This window comes from Ipomoea nil, unplaced genomic scaffold (assembly GCF_001879475.1).
Source record: "Ipomoea nil cultivar Tokyo-kokei standard unplaced genomic scaffold, Asagao_1.1 scaffold0666, whole genome shotgun sequence".
NCBI lineage: Eukaryota > Viridiplantae > Streptophyta > Magnoliopsida > Solanales > Convolvulaceae > Ipomoea > Ipomoea nil.
In genome coordinates, this window is record NW_017617094.1 from 903313 (window position 1) to 927797 (window position 24485).

Below are 24485 nucleotides of genomic sequence, written 5' to 3' on the forward strand. Positions count from 1 at the left end.
GAAAAACCCGTGAGAATCCTGGACACCAAGACAAGAACCACCCGACGACGAGCCATAGAAATGGTGAAAGTCCTCAGGACCAACCATGGGACCGAGGACCAACCAAGGAACGCTACCCCGAACTTTTCACACCAGGTAACCAAGAAGAAGTCACTTGACGAGGACCAAGCTTCGGGGACGAAGCTTCTTGTTAAGGGGGGGAGAGTGTAACACCCCGTGTTACGATCCCTAAAACCAATTAATCATTTAACCAATTACCCAAAAGCAAGAATTAAATCACAATAATTAATTAGGAAAGGCCCACCATAGTCCATGGGCCCTTATCCCTAAACCCAATCCTTAGTCCTAAAAGGAATAGAGTTAGCAAACCTATAGTAATTAGGCCCTAAGTAAGACTCTCAAATATATAAATAGGGAACATAAGGAGGCACCTAGAACTCCCACCACAATAATCTCTCACCACACCAAGAATTCCAAGAATTCCCCTAGGAGAAATCAAGAAAGAAGAAAGCTTAAAGAAAGACCCTTCATAGCCAAGGAATCAATTAAGGCTAAGAGGTAACCCATGTCTCAACAAAACCTATTTTCATAGCTATGATTCCCCTCTTAGGATTTCCCCATATTATTGTGTATTGATGATTTGTGATATTATTATTGATGATTGGTGGGATGATTCCATGGGTGATCTTGATGATGAGAGGTTTTTGACAATTATGGTGTTCTTGACGATTATATGACGTTCTTGATAATTATATGGTGTTCTTGATATTCTTAATGATTATATGAGGTTCTTGATAGTTGTATGATATTCCTACCGAATCTTGATTTTGGAAGATGAATTGTGTTCTTGTTGATTTAAAAATAATTAGATCCCTAGGTTATATCGTGGAATTTGTATGGTATTATTCTTGGTATATTGGGTGGGAATTCGCATGATTGGGTGTTGATTATGTTTAGAAAAGCATGATAGGTTATGTGCCATATGTTTCTTGATTTTGATCCGTTAATTGTCTACGTGTGTTATCAATTGCGTTTGAAAGTGTCTAAGCATGGTTTCGGGTTCCACAAAGGTTCCCGGGGCGTTTTGGTGAAAAAGAGTCAGTGGGGGGTAGGGGACCCGCCACCTACTCGCGGCCTATTTGGGCAACGCCGGCAGCGGGCAGCCGGCGGGCGGGCAGCTGCCCGCCGGGCACCCGCTGCCCGGAATAGTGCCGCCGGCGGGTGATCCCTCACCCACCGGCTACCCGCTGGTTTGTACCCCACCTTGGGATTTTGGCTTCCCCGTTTGATGTTCCCCCGACCCCCGTGGTGTCCCAACGGACTCCGTCTATCGTGCCTATGTCTAGTTTGATATTTCGGGTACCGTTCGTAGGTTGTATGAGTCTTATATTTTACATGCTAGTTGAATTGGTATCCCGTTGACCTAGGTGAAAGAAGTATGAACCCATTAGGATTATTCTTAGTATGTGAAGGATCACGCATAGGTTTTGTTATACGTTTTCTCCCCCTTCCCAATGTGCTAATGTGGGTTGCATGTGCTTACTATGTGTTATGTGTGCATGATACCCCAATTCGGTTGCGATCGGATTGGTCATTCCTAAGCTGCGGTTCAGAAGCTGGCTGCGGTCAGATTTACACTCTTGGGCTGCGCTCCACCGTTTGGTTGCGATCAAGCGTTTCTACATGAGCTGCGGTTCATATTTCCTGGCTGCGGTCAGATGACATACTCTTGGGCTGCGGTCCACTGTTTGGTTGCGATCAAACTATGATGAGCTGCGGTTCATCGGTCGGTTGCGATCGACCCCTCCGTGTTGCGATACGGGGCAGGGTGCTGCGGGGCCGTGTTAGAGCTATATGCGCTGACCCTCATGTATGGGCATGCGATTGGTCCTGTGGCGCCAAAAAAGTGTGCTATGTGATGATATGGATGAGTTGTTGTTATGAGTATCTTGGGGATGTGACTATGGGATCTATACCGGGAATCGTATATGTTGGATTATGATTATTAATTGTGCTTATCTTACCTGTCTTGCCTGTTGTAAACTGTATATGCTTGGTATAACTGCTGTCTGTGCTTAGCCCTATCTGTGAGTCGATCCCTGTTTTAAAAGCTAGAGTCTCGTAGGATATATCTTCATGCTTCAAATCGGTTTTCGTATATCTATATATATGTCTATATGTATTGTATTTCAACGCGTTGGAGTGGGTTACCAGCATCTCTCGCTGAACAGATATATTTGGCTTTCAGGCATAGACGAGTAGATCACTAGAGCGCGCTAGAAGCTTGGGGCGTAGCTAAGATAGTTTTCCCATTCGGCCTGCGTGCCATGATTTAGTATTGATACTGATTGAGGTTTTAGAATTTAGCCTGTGCACCTGAGTTCTCTAGCTCGGGTGTGGCATAGCACCCCGTACTCTTTGTATCGTATTTTGGGATTTAATGAGATCCTATCTTTATTACATAAGTTTTAAAAGTCTTGAAAATCTGGGGTGTTACAGGCCGAGGTCGACCTCCCTGCTCGTGGGGTCGGTCTTGCCGTGGTCGAATATACCGACCTCGACCCGCGTGTCGCCTGTTCCTCCTTGTCACGTCTCCAGCCTCATCAATTGGCTAGAGCCCAAGACACCGTGGGGCCGGGCGTTGAGGTGGTGGCGCCTACTCCGGATAACAACGTGACCAACCCGCCAGAGGTCGGCTTCTTTGGTATCCACGTCCTCTCCTTGTCGTACGGGTTCCGTTTTCCGATTCACCCCTTCGTGTTGTCTCTCCTCAACCATTACGAAATTGCTCCGGGCTAACTAGTCCCGAACTCCCACTGTATGGTTCTGGCCTTTCTTCTCAGGTGTCGGGAGGTACGCATGGAGCCTTACCTCGATCTCTTCAACTACCTCTTCCAGGCCGTGGGCTCCTCGGGCTGTTCGAGCAAGGGGTGGGTGTCCTTCTCAGCTCGCTCCCATATGAAAACTTTTCAGGATCTCAACTCCTCAAACCACGAGTGAAACCCAAGTTCATGTTTATCTCTGTTGGCCCTGAGCTCCCTTTCGTGTCTGCCTGCAGCCCTCGATTTCGGAAACACGTCACACCTCGAAAGGGGGCTACCCTGTTGGAGGACGTTCGCGTTTTTCGGCGTGGTGTCCTGCCTATATACATAGCGCCGATGGTGAGTGAGGAGAGCTTAGCAGGTTTGGGGTTCACACGAGGCACCCCGCTTCTTCCTAACCTGTCGGGGCCTCCGGAGGGCGGGCCCGAGCCCCTTGTTGTGGATACGCCCACCTCGAGCGAGAGTTCGGGCGACAGGGCGTTCGAGTTCTTGCCGCGCGGTGGGGCCGAGTCCCCCGGTTCGAATGGCGCCGGGCCGTCCCGTACGCTCGAGCTCTTACTCGACGATGAACTCGAGCTATCATTGACATGCCCAGAGGTTGGTTTTTGACACCTGTTTCTATTTTGCTTGCACAATCAATGATACTCATTGTTTTGACCTTGATCTCGTTTGTTGCTGGCAGGTAATTCCCTCCTCATGGCGGATCACGTGGAGAGATATCGTGAAGCCAAACGACAGAGGACTGCTAGAGGAGGTGGGGCGGGCGCCTCCCGGGCCACCACCACTGGTGCATGTACCCGTGCTATTGCCGTAGCGGCCCCCTCTAGGGTCCCGGCCCCACCTGCTCCGCCACAGGGCGCACTTGCCGCTCCACCCCGCCCAGACTTGACTCCAGTGCGCGGGTCCCCCGTCCACCCCCGGGAGCTTCTTCATGGTTTGGTTGCTTCTCATGGACCGGCATCTTCTGACCTGGGTGACTTCTATGCGCGTCTTCTTGAGGTATTTTTCATCTTTCCTTCTTTTAGTCGTACCATACATGCCTCCGAGAGGTGTGCATACCTTATGCTTGCCTCCGGGGGGTGTGCATACCTTATGTTCTTGCCTTCGGGAGGTGGGCATACCTTATGCTTGCCTACAAACAAAACCGGAGCTCCCCATGGCGATGTACTGGGCTGGATATAACCTTTATCGAGGAGTTCTTGCAATTGGGTCTTCAACTCTTGCTGGGGCCTTAGAAATGGGTGCAGTGCCTGGCATAAGGTCCACTGAGAACTCCACTTCCCTAGTAGGAGGCATACCCGGTATTTCCTCGGGAAATACATCAAGACATTCACGGACTACGGGTATAGATTGAGCCACTTCCCCCTTTGCCTTCAAGTTATCGACCGAACACAAGTACAACTCATTGCCTTTATCCATATACCTCTTCATCTTTGTCATAGACACCAGCTTAATCCCGGGTTCTTCCAACTTTCCACGATATGACACCCTTTTCCCGCTGGGTCCTCGTAGCACCACCTTCTGATCTTTGCACAGGATTTGGGCTCTAAACCGCCCCAACCAGTCCATACCTAAGACCACATCCATCCCGTCCAAGTCGTACTGGATTAGATCGCTAGGGAACTCTTCTCCCTTGATGTTGATCTTGACGCCCTCGAAGAGGCGGTCACACACTCTAACTTCTCCCGATGCTACCTTCACGTTAAACTTCACTCCCGTGCCCCCAGATAAGCCCAACTTCTTCACCAGTCCGGGTGATACAAACGAGTTAGACGCTCCTGAATCAAACAAGACTGTTGCTGGCACAGATTGCACAAGGAAGGTTCCCACTACTACGTCACTATCACTTGTTCGAACTTCATTTAAGGTAAGCACCCTCTTTTGAGATGACCCTTCCGCCGGATGATGAACTTGTATCCTCCCATGTCCTCTTACATCTCGGAATGCTGACAAGGTAGCTGCACTAGGACTTACTCTTGCGGACGTGCCATCCTGGATCCACCGTTCAATCACCCCAGAAGCATTACTAGATCCGGCCAACCGAGATTTCTTAACCACTTCACCCACATCTTCAAACGTTGTGGTTCGCTAGCGAGGAGGCATCACAGACTTCTGCTACAACAACGAGGTTACCAAAAGATAGCAAACAAGCACGACAGAAAGCAATACACAGCTCACCGCGCAACCTAGAGTCCTAAGCCTAACACTTAGCTTCTTAAGGTCGCTTAGAGGTCTCAGAACACACTTAACCACTTAGAAAGTCTAGACTTAACTCTTCCTAGGCTCAAACCTAGGCTCTGATACCAACTGCAACACCCCCCAAACAAGGCCTAAATAAAAGCCCTAACACATGCAGATTAAACAACAAAACTAGCACAACGGAAGATAAAACGAGAACTGGATAAAAGAAATCCAACGGGGTGTCACGCCACGTCTACCAAACACGGTAAACGCTACGACAAACAATCTGCAAGTGTATACATCTATCCCAAAACATCAGTCTAACTACATTGGCGCACAGGCCACAAAAACAAGGATAAAGGTGCTAAGCTACCAGGCACTAGACATCGCGCTCGTCTAAACATCAAATGAAAGATACAAAGATAAACATTAGGACGACGCCCGGTCAGCGATAATGCTGGTAACCCACCAATACCGTTAAGTATCATATATAGATAGATATAAGCCATAAAACCATTTTTGAAACGGAATACATAAGTATATAAGTCAAAAGCCAAGATCAACAGTCAACACAAGACTCATCACTCACAAAAGATGACACGGGAACAAATCCCAAACCACAAAGGTTAACCACAACACAAAGGAATAAGACTCACCCATGGCAAAACATGCCCTTGTGACTACACGCGTCACAAGAAAGAGAACTCACCACAACGGCTACACAAGCCCTCGTGACATCACCCATTACGAGTTGATATGCCTTCCTTATGCCCTGTTCCAACCTTATGGCTACCCCCAACCTTGTACCTTCATGCCAACCATTACCTCCAGGACCCCTGTACTTCTTAGTCCAACCTTTTCCCTCCTGGGACCATTGTAACACCCCGTGTTACGGCCTTCAATCCCGGATTAATTATTTAATTAATCCCGTTAATAATAATTAAATATGATTTAATTATGTTAGCTTTACCTTTAATTAATTAGTAAGGTCCACCATGAACCGTGGACCCTTGCCCGAATAAGAGTCTTAAGCCTATTAGGAATAAAGGAAGTAGGCCTTTTACTATTCAGATTAGGATTAGGATTCTCTTTAATTAATATGGTCCACTATGGACCATGGACCCTTATCCCTAAAACAAGCCCTAGCCCTATAAGGAATAGAATTAGTAAACCCATACCATTCAGGCCCTAACTAGGAGTCTTAAATATATAAATAGGGAACTTAGGAGGCACCTAGAATCCCCACCACATTAATCTCTCACCACCCAAAGAGTTCCAAGAATTCCCCTAGGAGAAATCAAGAAATCAAGAAAGCTTAAAGAAAGATCCTTCATAGCCAAGGAATTAATTAAGGCTAAGAGGTAACCCATGTCTCAACAAAACCTATTTTCATAGCTATGATTCCCCCTTAGGGTTTCCCCCATATTATTGTGTATTGGTGAGATATGATGATTATTATTGATGTTTGATGTGATGATTCCATGAGGGATCTTGATAATCTTGATATTGGGAGGTTCTCGATAATTATGGTGTTCTTGATGATTATATGGAGTTCTTGATAATTATGTGTTGTTCTTGATAATTGTGTGATGCTCTTGATGCTTATGTGTTATTCTTACCGAATCTTGCAATTAGAAGACGAATCGTATCCTTGTTGATATAAAAGTGATTAGAACCCTAGGTTGTATCGTATGATATTATTCTTGGATTATCGGGTGGGGAAATCGCATGTTTGGGTGTTGATTATGTTTAGAAAAGCATGATAGGTTATGTGTTGTTCGTTTCTCGTATTTGATCCGTTAATTGTCTACGTGTTGTCGTTAATTGCGTCGTAAAGTGTCTAACCATGGTTTCGGGTTCCACAATGGTTCCCAGGGCAAAATTGTGTGATAAGAGTCAGTGGGGGGTAGGGGACCCGCCACCTACCCACGGCCGGTGATGTTATCACATCTTTGCTTGTTATTATAGTTATTTTGAATCATCTCAGTATTTAAGTTCTTTAATTTTGCTTATTTAATACATATTTTCCTTGCTATTATCATTTAATTATGGTTCACACTTGTTTTGAATGTTTTACGGTTTTGTTAGTGTTTTTGAACCATTTTAGGTCAAAGATATGAGCAAGGGAAGTTCAAGGATGAGTTTTGAACAATTTTGGACAAGTTCGGGGACCAGAGGACTCGACGCGTCGAAAATTTCCAGAAAGTTTGGTGATCGGGACCTGCTGGTCTCGACGCGTCGAGACTCAGCTCGACGCGTCGAGCGAAGGCGCGGAAATTAGAAGCAAAAGGGGCGTTGATATTCATACTCCAATTTTCCAATTCAAACCTCACATTCCATACAAAAATGCGTTGTCTTCATCAAATTAACTTCAAATCAAATTCCAAATTCCAACATCAAAACTCCAATTAAGTGGGATGGCAATTTCTTTTAATTAATTATAGGAATTATAATTTGAGTCCAATTTTGTACAAGATTCCTATTTCATCTCAACTTTGTACCCACTATAAAATCCCTCCTTCCTCAACCCTAATAACGGACTGAGAGATTTTTAGAGTTCTTTGTAGACAAGAAAGAGAGAAATCAAGAGGCTCAAGTCGTCTTTGGAAGCAAGGAGGAAGCCAGGGAGATTTGGGAGAATCGCTTGGTTAATTCTTGTACTCTTCTGATGATTTGTAATCCTTTATTCATATTTGCTATGTATAATTTAGCCATGCTCGGCTAAATTTCTTAAGGATTTTTGGGTGAATTTGTTTATGAACCTATGTGCCTAGTTCGTTAATTTCTTAATATATTTATGTTTGGTTTTATGATTTGTGTTGCAATCTTGTTTTAGTCTGTTGTTGTTGATAGTTAAAGGCCTAAATTACTAGCTTCACAGTCATGTTTGTGTCACCAATGGGAGTTGGGGCATAAATTAGGGCACACACGATTGCACCTAATGGTTGGTCCTTGGGAAAGGGGAACTTATTAGGGGAAGTTTATTCTAGATTATTGCTCATCGGGAGATGGTAGTAATTAGGAATAATTGAATGCTGATCTTTGATCTTATTGGGTGTTTAAGCCATGGGAGTGGAAATTCACTAGGAATAGAGATTACGGGAGTAATTCGATTCCACTTTGCATTCCCATACAAATCTTCATTCCAAACCAAATATTACAAACGTTAATTGGCACTAGGTGATTAAACATTGTGATCCCAAGAATCCTATTTTGCTCTATTGTCTACAAAACCTTGCTACTTATTTTATTCTGCTTGTTATTTTATGCAATCAATCAACCTTCAAGTTTTGTTCGGACTAGTTTCATATGAGTAACCTAGTAGCTAGTGATTAGTACACCACCTCTCTGTGGTTCGACAACCCGAATACTCCGGGTATTATTTGTTTGCCCCAAATTACAGTAATCAAATTGGCGCCGTTGCCGGGGAGGTGGCGTTACATACTGACATTAGTGAAAGTCTTGCTTTAGGAGTCTAGTTCATTTTTTTCTTTTATTTATTTAATTTATTTATTTTATTTGCTTATCCATAACAAGTTCCTTGTTCTTGAGTGTGATTTTGCTTTGAATCTAAGAACTTGGCTTTTTATGAATACACGATCTCGTGGGAAAGAAGGATTATTACCTTTGAATCTTGAGATTGAGAAAAGAGCCAAGTTTCTTAGGAAACAAACTAGGATGGCACAGGTACAAGAAAACCAAGCTGGAGGGAGATCAATGTCTGACTACCTTGCTCCGGATGTTGAGGAGCATGGTAGCATCAATATTCCAAATGTGGAGGCCAATAACTTTGCGATCAATCCGGCCATACTTAGCATGGCGGCGGCAGATCGATTTGGAGGGATGCCCACGGAAGATCCCAATGCTCACGCCACCAAGTTCCTACGACTTTGTGGCACTTTCAAGATAAATGGAGTCACTCAAGATGCTGTCAGACTTAGGCTTTTTCCCTTTACACTGAAGGACAGGGCTGAAGATTGGTTATCCTCACATCCAGATAACCATTTTGACACTTGGGACAAATTACATGGAGAATTTTTGAAGAAGTTCTATCCTATCTCCAAAACTCAACGGATGAGAAGGGCAATTCAAAACTTTAAGCAACTGGCAACTGAGTCCCTCACTGAGTCTTGGGAGAGATTTAAGGAATTGAAGAGGCAATGTCCACACCATGGATTTCAGAGTTGGGATTTGATGATGTCTTTCTATGAAGGATTGCTGGATAATTCTAGGATTTTGGTGGATGCTTCTTCGGGTGGTTCGTTCACGATTCTAGAGCCAACACAAGCCGAAGAACTATTGGAGAAAATTGCTATGAATGGATCTACTTGGTACACGGAGAGGTCTCCACAAAAGCTTGTAGGAGGAATTCATGATGCGGGGCAGTTAGCCGATTTGTCAACAAAGTTGGATAATGTGGTCTCCTTGGTTCAAAAACTTGCCCAAATCACCAGCCAAAATCACAATTCAGGGGATTGTATCGACGAGTTAAACTCCCAAACCTCTATGGAGCAAGTTAATATGTTGGGATATAATAGGCCTCATCAACAGTCTTACCAACCTCAAGGGACCTACCATCCTAATAATTCAAGGAACCATCCCGGTTTTTCATGGAGCAACCCAGTGGGAGCTGCCAACCCTCAACACTTTGTTAATAGAGGTCCTCTGGGTTATCAAGGTACTCAAGTTCAATCTAAATTTCCCGTTTCAGAGGCCCCACCACAATCGAATACGGACGTTTTGTTGGAAAAATTGATTAAAGGTCAGTTAGAGATTACAGAAAGGATGGATAAAATGGAAGCTCGCCAAAATCTGGTTGAAAGGCAATTAGCAAATCAACCTTCTATATCAAGTACTAAAGTCACAGGGAAGTTGCCAGCTATGCCTGAAAATCCAAGGGAGCATGTAAATGCAATTGTTACAAGGAGTGGCAAAATACTTGAAGAGCCACCTCTTCCAATCAAAGCATCAATTCCTAAAAAGACAGTTGAGGAGAAGATTGAAGAGATACTTGATGGTATGGAAGATGAGCCAATTGCTGTGCAAAATAATCCACAAGTTCAAAAGGAAGTAGAGAAACCTGTGAGAAGGTATGTACCCCCATTGCCTTTTCCTCAAAATCGTGAAACAACAAAAGAAAGTAGGTGGAAAAAGTTTTTGGAGATTGTTGAGAGTTTGAAAGTTCCAGTTCCCTTACTTGATTTGCTTTCACAAGTTCCCTCTTATGGAAAATTTTTGAAAGAGATTCTAGCTAAGAAAAAGAAATATGGGGAACGAGAGATGGTAGCTGTGGCACAAGAGTATCAAGCGTTAACCCCGGGAATTAGGAGGAATATACCTAAGCATAGAGATCCGGGGAAGTTCACAATTCCTTGTGTGATTGGAGGCCGACCTTTAAAGGGATCCCTTTGTGATTTAGGAGCCAGTGTGAGTGTTATGCCTCTTACTCTTTGTCAAGGGTTAGGTTTGGGAGAACCAAAACCAATCCAATTCACCTTAGAAATGGCGGATAGATCCATCGTAAAGCCTATTGGAATTCTTGAAGATGTCCCAGTCCGTGTGGACAAGTATTTTGTGCCTTGTGATTTTATTGTGATAGATGTCCGAAGGAACCTAGACGTTCCACTCATTTTGGGGAGACCCTTCCTAGCCACTATTGGAGCAATGATTGATGCAAGGAAAGGGTCCATGATTTTTGACTTTGGGGAGGAAAAGGTGGAATTTAATGTTCTTGATGAGCCAAAAATCATTGAATGCAAGTCATTCTTGCACATCGATCCTACTCTCAAGGTGACACATGATGAGTATTTGCATTTGAAGAGTCTATGGGGTGATGAGATCAAACTCGCGGATCAACCAGGATGAGCACTCCATAACCAGGTTAGGTCGAGCTAGCGACGTTAAACTTAGCGCTTCATGGGAGGCACCCCATGTTATCTTTTATTTCTTTCATATTTATTGCTTTCTAGTTTAATTTTATTGCTTTCTAGATTCATTTTATTTAGTTTTATTGCTTTCTAGTTCGGGATTATTTTATTGCTTTTTAGTTTTCTCTTTTCTCTTGTTCTACTTTTCTTTTGCATCAGGGATGATGCAAAGTTTTAAGTGTGAGGGGGAGGAATCATTAATTTGGGGATATTTCTAAATTTTTAAAATTTTTGCTTTTGCTTGGATGACTCATATGCTATTTTTGGTGAATAAGCTACTTGTCTTAGCATGCAGTTACAATTATTCTCTCTTGTTGGTTTGTGGTTTGTTTTAGTGGTGCTTGCTGCATCTCAATTTGTGATGGATGATTTGAGATGTAACACATATTTGATCTATTCTCTTGCCAATAGCTTTGTTAACCACTTAATAATTGGATTAGTTCTTGATCTTGTGTTTTGCATTGCTAGTGAAGGCTTATGTGAGATTCCGGTCATGGGTGTGGTGCTAGAACTTGCCTCATTACTCCCTAAGTGATGTCTAAGTTTTGCATGTTTTGAAGTGATTTAGGCCATTTTTGTTTAGCCATAGCCTTTAAACCTGTCCCTATATATATTTTTATCCTTCGTTTCCCCATTGTGCCTTTTGTTTGTTCAAATAAGTGCTAAGCACTTACCCCCTCTTTGTGATTGTTTTTCTTTGATTTACCCCATTATTATAACCCTTAGCCCGTGGCCAAATATTTCCCTTCCACCCTTGAGAGAATGGAACCTTTATCTTTTATCTTTTCCGTAAGAAGAGTTTTATGGAGTTGTGCTACGAAAAAAAGCAGCTAGTGTTACAAATGTTCAAGTGTGGGGGTCATGAAAGTTTGGATTAAAAATTATCTTGCTATATCCAAAAGAAGTCCAAAGAAAAGAATGAGAAAAAAAAAAAAGAGATTGAAAGTTTTTGAGTTTGGATCCCCACTTTACCAAAGAGTTGCTAAGTTCTTAAAAGAAATTTGCTCCTTGGAATTATGATTATCTCATCTCTTCCAAATTTTGAAAAGTTTAGATAAATTGTGACATTCTCTCTTTTTGATTAATTTTCCAGACCACTTCTTTGTTAGCCATCACCCGTAGCCCCGTTACAAGCTTAATAAAGTCCTATTTGATCTTAGCATGCATTCTTAGATTTGATCTAGGGAAGTATGAAAGGTAAGTCTAGACATTGGGACGACGCCCGGTCAGCGATAATGCTGATAACCCACCAATACCGTTAAGTATCATATATAGATAGATATAAGCCATAAAACCATTTTTGAAACGGAATACATAAGTATATAAGTCAAAAGCCAAGATCAACAGTCAACACAAGACTCATCACTCACAAAAGATGACACGGGAACACATCCCAAACCACAAAGGTTAACCACAACACAAAGGAATAAGACTCACCCATGGCAACACATGCCCTTGTGACTACACGCGTCACAAGAAAGAGAACTCACCACAACGGCTACACAAGCCCTCGTGACATCACCCATTACGAGTTGATATACCTTCCTTATGCCCTGTTCCAACCTTATGGCTACCCCCAACCTTGTACCTTCATGCCAACCATTACCTCCAGGACCCCTGTACTTCTTAGTCCAACCTTTTCCCTCCTGGGACCGTTGTAACACCCCGTGTTACGGCCTTCAATCCCGGAGTAATTATTTAATTAATCCCGTTAATAATAATTAAATATGATTTAATTATGATAGGTTTACCTTTAATTAATTAGTGAGGTCCACCATGAACCGTGGACCCTTGCCCGAATAAGAGTCTTAAGCCTATTAGGAATAAAGGAAGTAGGCCTTTTACTATTCAGATTAGGATTAGGATTCTCTTTAATTAATATGGTCCACTATGGACCATGGACCCTTATCCCTAAAATAAGCCCTAGCCCTATAAGGAATAGAATTAGTAAACCCATACCATTCAGGCCCTAACTAGGAGTCTTAAATATATAAATAGGGAACTTAGGAGGCACCTAGAATCCCCACCACATTAATCTCTCACCACCCAAAGAGTTCCAAGAATTCCCCTAGGAGAAATCAAGAAATCAAGAAAGCTTAAAGAAAGATCATTCATAGCCAAGGAATTAATTAAGGCTAAGAGGTAACCCATGTCTCAACAAAACCTATTTTCATAGCTATGATTCCCCCTTAGGGTTTCCCCCATATTATTGTGTATTGGTGAGATATGATGATTATTATTGATGTTTGATGTGATGATTCCATGAGGGATCTTGATAATCTTGATATTGGGAGGTTCTCGATAATTATGGTGTTCTTGATGATTATATGGAGTTCTTGATAATTATGTGTTGTTCTTGATAATTGTGTGATGCTCTTGATGCTTATGTGTTATTCTTACCGAATCTTGCAATTAGAAGACGAATCGTATCCTTGTTGATATAAAAGTGATTGGAACCCTAGGTTGTATCGTATGATATTATTCTTGGATTATCGGGTGGGGAAATCGCATGTTTGGGTGTTGATTATGTTTAGAAAAGCATGATAGGTTATGTGCTGTTCGTTTCTCGTATTTGATCCGTTCATTGTCTACGTGTTGTCGTTAATTGCGTCGTAAAGTGTCTAACCATGGTTTCGGGTTCCACAATGGTTCCCGGGGCAAAATTGTGTGATAAGAGTCAGTGGGGGGTAGGGGACCCGCCACCTACCCACGGCCGGTGATGTTATCACATCTTTGCTTGTTATTATAGTTATTTTGAATCATCTCAGTATTTAAGTTCTTTAATTTTGCTTATTTAATATATATTTTCCTTGCTATTATCATTTAATTATGGTTCACACTTGTTTTGAATGTTTTACGGTGTTTGTTAGTGTTTTTGACCCATTTTAGGTCAAAGATATGAGCAAGGGAAGTTCAAGGATGAGTTTTGAGCAACTTTGGACAAGTTCGGGGACCAGAGGACTCGACGCGTCGAAAATTTCCAGAAAGTTTGGTGATCGGGACCTGCTGGTCTCGACGCGTCGAGACTCAGCTCGACGCGTCGAGCGAAGGCGCGGAAATTAGAAGCAAAAGGGGCGTTGATATTCATACTCCAATTTTCCAATTCAAACCTCACATTCCATACAAAAAGGCGTTGTCTTCATCAAATTAACTTCAAATCAAATTCCAAATTCCAACATCAAAACTCCAATTAAGTGGGACGGCAATTTCTTTTAATTAATTATAGGAATTATAATTTGAGTCCAATTTTGTACAAGATTCCTATTTCATCTCAACTTTGTACCCACTATAAAATCCCTCCTTCCTCAACCCTAATAACGGACCGAGAGATTTTTACAGTTCTTTGTAGACAAGAAAGAGAGAAATCAAGAGGCTCAAGTCGTCTTTGGAAGCAAGGAGGAAGCCAGGGAGATTTAGGAGAATCGCTTGGTTAATTCTTGTACTCTTCTGATGATTTGTAATCCTTTATTCATATTTGCTATGTATAATTTAGCCATGCTCGGCTAAATTTCTTAAGGATTTTTGGGTGAATTTGTTTATGAACCTATGTGCCTAGTTCGTTAATTTCTTAATATATTTATGTTTGGTTTTATGATTTGTGTTGCAATCTTGTTTTAATCTGTTGTTGTTGGTAGCTAAAGGCCTAAATTACTAGCTTCACAGTCATGTTTGTGTCACCAATGGGAGTTGGGCCATAAATTAGGGCACACACGATTGCACCTAATGGTTGGTCCTTGGGAAAGGGGAACTTATTAGGGGAAGTTTATTCTAGATTATTGCTCATCGGGAGATGGTAGTAATTAGGAATAATTGAATGCTGATCTTTGATCTTATTGGGTGTTTAAGCCATGGGAGTGGAAATTCACTAGGAATAGAGATTACGGGAGTAATTCGATTCCACTTTGCATTCCCATACAAATCTTCATTCCAAACCAAATATTACAAACGTTAATTGGCACTAGGTGATTAAACATTGTGATCCCAAGAATCCTATTTTGCTCTATTGTCTACAAAACCTTGCTACTTATTTTATTCTGCTTGTTATTTTATGCAATCAATCAACCTTCAAGTTTTGTTCGGACTAGTTTCATATGAGTAACCTAGTAGCTAGTGATTAGTACACCACCTCTCTGTGGTTCGACAACCCGAATACTCCGGGTATTATTTGTTTGCCCCAAATTACAGTAATCAGCCGGAAAGTGTATCTCCGGCAGCGGGCAGCCGGCGGGCGGGCAGCTACCCGCCGGCGACCCACTGCCCGAAACAGTGTTACCAGCGGGTGGCCCCCCACCCACCGGCTACCCGCTGGAATTTCCCCCACCTTGGGACCCCGGCTTCCGCGTTTGATGTTCCCCCGTTCCCCGTGGTGTCCCAATGGACTCCGTTTATCGTGCCTATGTCTAGTTTGATGTTTCGGGTACCGTTCGTAGGTTTATGAGTCTATTATATTGCATGCTAGTTGGATTGGTATCCCGTTGACCTAGGTGGAAGGAGTATGAACCCCTTAGGACTATTCTTAGTATGTGATGGATCACGCATAGGTTTTGTTATGCGCTTTCTCCCCCTTCCCAATGGGCAATATGGGTTGCATGTGCTTGCTATGTGTTATGTGTGCGTGTTACCCCAATTCGGTTGCGATCGGATTGGTTATCCTGAGCTGCGGTTCAGAAGCTGGCTGCGGTCAGATTGATACTCTTGGGCTGCGGTCCACCGTTTGGTTGCGATCAAACATTTCTATACGAGCTGCGGTTCGTCCTTTTTCCTGGCTGCGGTCTGATGACATTCTCTTGGGCTGCGGTCCACTGTTTGGTTGCGATCAAACACTATGATGAGCTGCGGTTCATCGGTCGGTTGCGATCGACCCCTCCGTGTTGCGATACGGGGCAGGGTGCTGCGGGGCCGTGTCAGAGCTATATGCGCTGACCCTCATGTATGGGCATGCGATTGGTCCTGTGGCGCCAACAAAGTGTGCTATGTGTTGTGATATGGATGAGTTGTGATTATGAGTGTCTTGGGGGAATGTGACTGTGGGATTTATGTTGGGGATTGTTTATGTTGGGTTGTGATTATTGTTATGCTTTGCCTTATCTGCCTTATCTGTTGTGAACTGCATATGCTCGTTATAACTGTTGCTTGTGTCTGGCCTTATCTGTCGAGTCATTCCCGGTTTTAAAGCCAGAGTTCGTAGGATATATCTTCATGCTCAAAATGGTTTTCGTATATCTATATGTATTTCAACACGTTGGAGTGGGTTACCAGCATTTCTCGCTGAACAGATATATTTGGCTTTCAGGCACAGAGGACTAGAGCACCGGAGCGCGCTAGAACTGGAGCGTAGTAGTAGATTAGCTTCCCTTTCGGCCTGCGTGCCACATTATGCATTGTATTTCGGTGGATATTAGTTAGACAGCCTGTGCACCTGGGTTCTCTAGCCCAGGTGTGGCATAGCACCCCGTACACTTATGATATACTTTGGGATGTAACGAGATATTACCTTTATTATATAAGTTTTAAATGTCTTGAAAATCTGGGGTGTTACAACCGTCGTCCCCCGCCAACAAACCACCAACAAGACCACCAATTCATAGTACACAAGGTGCCATACATGGCGAAATACATGCCCGGATAACACATGTTATCCCCCAATCACGTGAACCTTACTCGAAGGACACATCTCCATAATCACGTCACGGCCACCACGAGGACCGCTGCAATACCTTGGTGACTAGCGTCCCATACCACTAATCGTGCAATCCAGGTAAAGCCACACACGCACCACCACCCACACGAGTCAATCAATGGATTACAGCGAAGATATGAAACAAACTCAATCAGGGAACGGGTCACCACCCAACGACAACAACGATGAATAACACAAGTTATCATCAACAAAACGGAAGGTACAAATCACACACACGCTAGCATTAAGACACTAAACTCGCATGCTTAACAACGGAGAAACTCAAGATAGTTCCGAGGAACACACAAGACACCTCTTGGTCCAACGAAACACAATGTTGAACACTTAGCACGATTCAAGACACCAAAGTCCTACATGGATACCTACCATATAGTTCTAGACATACGAAACATCAAGAAGACGCTCAAATAGTTCCACAAAAGAACAACGGGAAGTCAAAAGACCAAATACCGAGTCGAATGAATCACGGGGAACAAATCCCGATCCAACTCCACTGTGTTCCCCGCGGGTGGACCCACGGGTAGGCTCCCACCCGTGGTTCCGCCGGCGGGTACACTACCCACGAGGCTACATGTTCCCCGCGGGTGGGCGGCGGGTGGAGCTCGACCCGTCGTTCCGCTCGTGGGTACATATACCTGTGCAAAATAATCCCTTCGGGGATTTTCTTCTCCAAACACCAATTCAAGTCCAAAACATGCCAAATCTCACCCAACACAACAAAATGACTTGAATTATGGAAAATGCCAAGCAATGGCACAAAGGAACCCTAAACACAAGCTCTAGATATGCAATATCACAAGACAAATGCATAAACCCTCACATTTCATAGCAAAACACATGTAGAATCCAAGAAATCACATATAGGTAAGCAAAATAGGTTTTGTAGAGCATGGGTTACCTCTTGTAGACCAAAAGACTTCACTTTACACCACAACAAGCTCCCCACAAGGCTTACTTTCCAAACCCACTTTAAGATTAAACCAAAAGATCATAAAGATTCTACCTTTAAGAAAAAGACAACTAAGATGGAACCAAAAAGATAAGATAAACTTAGATCTTACCCTCCTAGATGCCCAAATAGGTGAAAGGTTGAATCTTGGAAGCAAAACTTGAAATCTTGACAAGGGTCTTAACTTGGCTTGGAGAATAAGCTACACTTCTTTTCTAGAGAGAAGGTAGAGCTAATTTCTAAGAATTCTAAGGAATGAAATGAAGAAGTCTTTTAGGTTAGGTTACAATACTAACTCTTGGTGAAAAGACAAGAATACCCTTACTAACCTTTAGAAAGTGTAAGGAACAAGGGAACTCCCCTCAAAGCTCAAGGTACAACACAACTTTAAGGTTGACTAGTCAAATACTAGTCCTTGAGCATTAAAAATCGGGATTTTATAAATTAATTCCTCAAATGAAATACGATTAATTACTCAATTAATCCATGGCTTGAATGTGGATTTTCGGGGTGTCACACTTCCACCGGCGATGAAAGGAGTCCGGGATTCAATAAAAGCGGTACTATCTGTGGGAAATGTAGGTATCTCCAGTGTGGATGGTACTTCTGGTTCAGCATCGGAGGGGGTAGCTTTGGATGACTTCGCCATTTGAGGTGTTTTGGATACAATAAAAGTGAGAAGGCAGATGGGAGATAGAGAGTGAATGAAAGGGATGAAGTATGATAGGAAGAGGGTTTATGTAGGGTTTTCTTGGGTCTCGGGTATACAGAGAACGGGTGACCCATTTGAGTGATGGTTTATTTGAATTTCAAAATATAACCAGTTCCAATTCTTCAAAATAGGTAATTGATCTGGTTATGAAGATATGATAAGATCATGCTCAGATCAGTTTTGATCATTCCTCATTAAATGAGGAGAGAGAAAACCACTCGAGTGCCTATGTATGCGTTAAATGCGCGTCAGTTCAACTGACAGAGATCATGGGGTAGTGGACCACCCTTCTCGGCCACACGATGACCATTATGAAAAAGTTTTAACGGTTCAGATGATCTTTATGATTTGTATCTTCTTGAGTACGTCTGAAAATCGAAACATGACAGATTTTACTTATCACAACGAAAGGTCCATGAGACAAATAAAGTCTCGTGAACCTATATGGAACATATAACGAGAATACATGACACAACTTGAGAGATGTTTATTACACGAGACATAGATATTAGACACTCTGACTACATCTCTCGTGCACAAGTTCTCACTCCTTGGCATCCTTCTGCTTTCGGGCACTCTCAATGTAGTCTTTCTTGAGAACTTCAAAAGCGAATACTTCATTCACAATAGTCTCGTGGTCTGTTCCCATTGCATCTCTTGAAAGACCTCTCTTTTCCATATCATCTAATTCAGCCTTGACTCGAGCTTCAGCAGCATCATGAATGGCCATGAATTTTTCCTCAGTTTTGAGTTGTGGTGCAAGCTTCACAAATGAGAGGAAATGAGAGATGCTCGAGGCCTTGGTTGATCCATCATTTGAGGATGATCCTTCCAGTAGTGAATTGTTGAGTTCATAACGAGGATCGTTCTTAGATCGAACTTTCTTAGACAGACTCCTCGTTGTGAGACACATCTCTTTCCCTTTATCCATGATGATATTAATTGAGAAGAGCGAAGCCATGTTTTCCAAGATAAGCCTTTATATAGATGATAATTTCATCAAAAGATGTGACCCCGAATGACAGGTCACTGAGATAACTAGCACGCTTAAGAGAATATATTCATTTCCAAGAAAGGCAAGCGTGGTCAGAGATACTTTGGTGTAAGTGCAAACGAAACAACTAAAGTTTCGTTCATCACATATGCAAGCCCGAATTGAGACATAAAGACCAAGATTATATTATTAAACCAAACGAGAGGTTGATACATAAAAGAAAATACATAATTAACGGATCAATTTTTCTTCCTCTCGTTTTCCTCATGCTCACGAGGTTCAGCTTTCGGCTTTTTGAGTTCTGCCCACATCCTTTTGTACCATTTCCCAGTACGCAGAAAATTCGAATCAGAAGACGAAGCCGGTTCTTCTTCATCCTCAGATTTGGGCTTTTCTTGTAGATAGTTAACGTAGTCCTTGTCATAGTACTTGTTGGGCAGATCAGTGGGTGTTTTCTCTTGTTGAGGGGCTTCTTCTTCCACAGGAGCCTCTTCAGGTTCCTCAACAATGTACGCAGCCATTTCATCATACAGAGGTGATGATTCGGTGTGTGAGGAGACCTCTAGCGGTGCTTAGAGACTGTTACCAGGGTATAGGTCTCCCTGCTCTTCCCTAATTTTCTTGGCGAGTTCTCTCTATTTTTGAGAATCGCCTCTAGTAAAAGGCTTTTTAGGATACATTTTGAAGATAGAGATGGTAGAGAAGAGTGAAATATATCCGCCTTTTATAGATGTGATGATAAGAAATACTTGATGCAAAACTGCCCACAGCATTCAATGCTGTAATTAATAGCCATATATTTCTTCAACTGACCATTAATGTCGTAGAAGACTTTGAATGGATATTTTCAAGAATATCATAATTCCAAGGTCAGTGAGTTGATTCCAAGGCGTACAAATATCAGGCAGTCAGAGTTTCATGCCAGAAAATTTTCATTAATAAATGCACGAAATATAGATGACCAGGACGGCAGAATTAAAGATGATTAATGAACATATAACAAAGAAATTTTCATTTCTTCGCCTTTCCCTTCCTTGTCTTGCTAGTTTCGCCATTGGACCCCTTAGGCGTTTTCTTTGTTGTAGGAGCATTTGGACTGGATGGTCCATCGGATAGGTGCATTTCCTTATCAGATTCTCCTTCAATGTACCCTACAAGCTCAGTCTTGCAGTCATAGGTTTAATAGAACTCCCGAAGATCCTTGTCCATAGTGGGGTTGTTCCAAGTATTCAGAGATAGATAACCTTTTCTAACAATTAGAGGAGGTTCCTCATTAGGATCAAATGAACTGATATCTTTATTAGCACTCATTTTGATGAGTTCATCAAAGTCTTCAATTTCGGAGTCAGATGAGATAACCAGAGGATCATGAGGATTGTTACCGAGATAATGATCGTCTTGTTCGTCTTCTTCAAGACGAGCTCTGGTTCTCCTTGATGTTTTCCTAGTGATTGAAGCTTTAGGAGCCATTGTTGCGAAGTGAGAGATGCATTAAAGTGGAATCAATGGCTTCCTTTTATAGCAAAATGAGATGGTGATCAGTGCTTGCCCATTTGTTTGATCCAACGGTTAACCACTAGGAGAGCCTATGGTTTATGTAGGACCAATTAGCATATAGATCCATGCATTTATTGTCATGTTTGAAGCTTTTAAGAAATAATGCACAAGAAATAATTCCATCTTTGACCCGAAAGGAGTATTCTGACAGCAAAGTAACATGGTCAAAAGAACAATTAGTAATGGTAATAAAGATAGGGAATTTCATTAAAATGAATCAGGCAGAAGTGCCCCAAGCCATACAGATAAAACAAACATTATTCAAAGAAAGCGATAAGGCACGTTAAGCTCCAGATGAGTCAACTCATCAGTCACATCAGGCAAGTTTGCCTTGTTTGCATATTCGTCCAGTTCCTCTAGAGAGAGGGTGGGCATAGTTGAGTTAGTTGGTGACTGAGAGTGAACTAAAGTAAAATCTTCATAAGGTTTCTCACTCCTTTGTGGAGCTTCAGGAACTGGATACCAACAAGAGGTGGGTGGATGGGATGAGTGCTGGTTTGCACTTTTCAACACCATCTTCCTTTCGTTTGCCAACCGTTTTGCTTGTTCCAGACAAATGGTTTGTATGGCCTGAGATTCGTTGACAGTGTTGTCCAGAATCTCTCTTTCTTTCGGGGTTGCCGTGTTTGGCATGGAGAAGGTTATGTGGACCCTATCACCATCTTCCACTAGTTTCATGATTGTGGCACTTGTTAGTTTGCTTGCTTCCTGAAGGTGGTGATTGTGTCGTACAGCTCGTCTCTCGGCTTCATCCATCTTTCCTTTGCCCTTATTCATACCTGCAAGATTTACTCACTAAAAGACTGAGTGTGTGAGTGGAGATCATGAAAGAAGGTTCCAATTTATAGGTGTAGAGGTTGCGGTGCAGATTTGTTTAAAAGATTATAGATGGCAACACTAGGTTTCGTGTAAAAGACGTAATCAGAAGTTTTGTGACAGCCTTTTTCATAGTAAATCAAGAAAATAAATCCATCCATACGAAATTTATTCATGATAGATAGAACCACAGCTTATCATTGTGACCCAAAATAATTTTTAGGTCATTTTCTTCTTGCTGCTAGCTGTGGACTTGAGTGGTGAGGGCATTTTTAGAGGAGTGCTTGATGGTGAATAGTCAAAACTGTCACTTCTTTCCAGCACACTATCCTCCTTTGCATATCCTATGGTATTGCCGACTGAGTGAAATGATTCACGTGATTCTTGCTCCGTTGGTTCACAAAGAAGATTTTGTATATGTTGTGAACTTGCTAGAAATTTGTTTAGTGCCTCTTCATCAACTAGAGGATCATGGAAGATTTCAGTCTCTTCTTTTCTCTTTTCTGTGATTGTCGTTTTTGCTTCACTTCCTGTACTCATTCCTGCACAATCAAAGACAAAATCTAGATTTCTTACTCAAAAGGTGGGTTAGTGTGGATTTGGTGACAGTATGTTCTCCCTTTTTATAGAGAACTTGCGTGTGAGAATGAACCAAATCTTTATGATGAGTATATCGAGGAGATTCTATAAGAATATTGTGAGAATCTTTGCAGATTTGATTCCCGAATTTTATGCCATCTCAATCATCCCGATTTCATGTCTTAGAGTAGAGAATCTTGCTTCACTTAAGGGTTTTGTGAGAATATCTGCAAGCTGATCACCAGTATTGACATATTCAAGAGATATATCTTTTCTCTCAACATGATCACGAATGAAATGATATTTAATATCAATATGTTTAGTTCGTGAATGTAAAACAGGATTGTGTGTGATGGCAATTGCACTAGTGTTATCACATTTGATGCTCACTTCTCGTGCATTTATGCCATAATCCTTTAACTGATGAGTCATCCAGAGAATTTGGGCACAGCAACTTCCAGCTGCTATATATTCGGCTTCAGCCGTGCTGGTAGCAATGGAGTGTTGCTTTTTACTAAACCAAGACACAAGTCTTCCCCCTAGAAACTGGCAAGTTCCTGAGGTGCTTTTTCGATCAATTCGGCATCCAGCAAAATCGGCATCTGAATATCCAACAAGATCGAAGGATCCTTCTTTCGGGTACCAAAGTCCAACGCTTTGAGTCCCTTTAAGGTATCTTAAGATCTTAGTGGTTGCACTTAAGTGACTTTCTTTTGGTTTAGCTTGAAATCTAGCGCATACCCCAACATCAAACGAAATGTCAGGTCTGCTTGCCGTTAGGTATAGGAGAGATCCAATAATTCCGCGAAAGTTCTTTTGATCCACATCTTTTCCTTCATTGTCAATATCCATTCTAAGAGATGTGCTCATAGGAATTTTGACTGATGTTTTTCTATCAATGCCAAACTTTCGGATTAGATCCTTAGTGTATTTAGCTTGACTAATAAAAATTCCATCTGAGCATTGCTTTACTTGCAATCCCAGAAAGTAGTTTAGTTCTCCCATCATGCTCATTTCAAATTTTCCATGCATGAGAGTTGAGAATCTTTCACATAGAACATGATTCGTGCTCCCGAAAATGATGTCATCAACATAGATTTGTACTAAGAGAATATGATCATTATCTTTAATACGAAAGAGCGTCTTGTCTACGGCTCCTTTCGTGAAAACACAGTTGATGAGAAAATGTGAGAGTGTATCATACCAAGCTCGTGGAGCTTGTTTCAATCCATATAGTGCATTTTTGAGATGGTAGACTTTTTCTTGTCCACAGTCAACCGCAAAATGCAGGCGGTTGCTCAACATATACTTCTTCTTCAAGGAGTCCATTCAGGAATGCACTTTTGACATCCATTTGATAAACTTTGAAGTCTTTGTAAGCTGCATATGCAAGAAATATTCGTATAGCTTCAAGTCTAGCTACGGGGGCAAAGGTTTCATCAAAATCAATTCCTTCTTCTTGACAGTATCCTTTAGCAACAAGACGAGCTTTGTTCCTAACAATGAGTCCATTTTCACTCATTTTGTTTCTAAAGACCCATTTAGTTCCAATGACATTTTGATGTGTTGGTCTCAAAACAAGTTCCCATATATCATTCTGTTCAAATTGATGAAGCTCTTCTTGCATAGCTATCACCCAGTCAGGATCACTTAAAGCTTCTTCTATGGATTTTGGTTCCATTTGTGATAGAAAACAAGCCACATGTTTTCGTGCAGAGAGGCTCTTGTTCTTACTCCTTCTTGACTGTTCCCAATTACTTGATCAGAAGGATGATCTCTTAACCATCTAAGGTCGGGTTCAAATGTATTTTGCTGATTTTGTACATCCATTTCCGGGATATAGGGTAGTTGAACGTAGATCATAGGTTCAGATGGTGCTTGAGTATCCGAGATATTGTGTTGTACTCCATTACTTTCTTGAGCTGTAACTTCGGGTTTAGAAATCTTCAACTGATATTTCGTGTAGGAGGTTAAGATGTCTTCGTCGTCTGAGACTTCTTCTTCATTTGGTTCTTGAGAGCTTTGATTTGGATTGTCAGATGGTTCAACACCAATTGGATTTTTCTCAGATTGTTCGTCGAACTTAACATGTATGGATTCCTCGATGACCATTGTTCGTTTGTTTAAAACTCTAAAGGCCTTACTTACTGAGGAGTAACCCATGAACAATCCTTCTTTCGCTCATTCGTCGAAGGCTTTCAGATGATTCTTCCCATTGTTGTGAATAAAGCACCTGCAACCAAAGGT

General features: G+C 42.1%; 2 protein-coding genes across 2 annotated transcripts; both read right to left on the minus strand.

The window, feature by feature from the left end:
* Window positions 1-4007: 4007 nt before the first annotated feature.
* LOC109174841 lies at window positions 4008-18229 on the minus strand. The gene is made up of 3 exons (XM_019324070.1): window positions 18098-18229; window positions 4394-4814; window positions 4008-4231 (listed from the first exon to the last, which is right to left on the minus strand). The coding sequence occupies exons 1-3, from the start codon at window positions 18227-18229 to the stop codon at window positions 4008-4010; spliced, it is 777 nt and encodes a 258-aa protein (XP_019179615.1).
* A 4159-nt stretch (window positions 18230-22388) lies between these two features.
* On the minus strand, window positions 22389-23567 carry LOC109174842 (uncharacterized mitochondrial protein AtMg00810-like). The gene has a single exon (XM_019324071.1). The coding sequence runs from the start codon at window positions 23565-23567 to the stop codon at window positions 22389-22391; it is 1179 nt and encodes a 392-aa protein (XP_019179616.1).
* Between the last annotated feature and the right edge of the window lie 918 nt (window positions 23568-24485).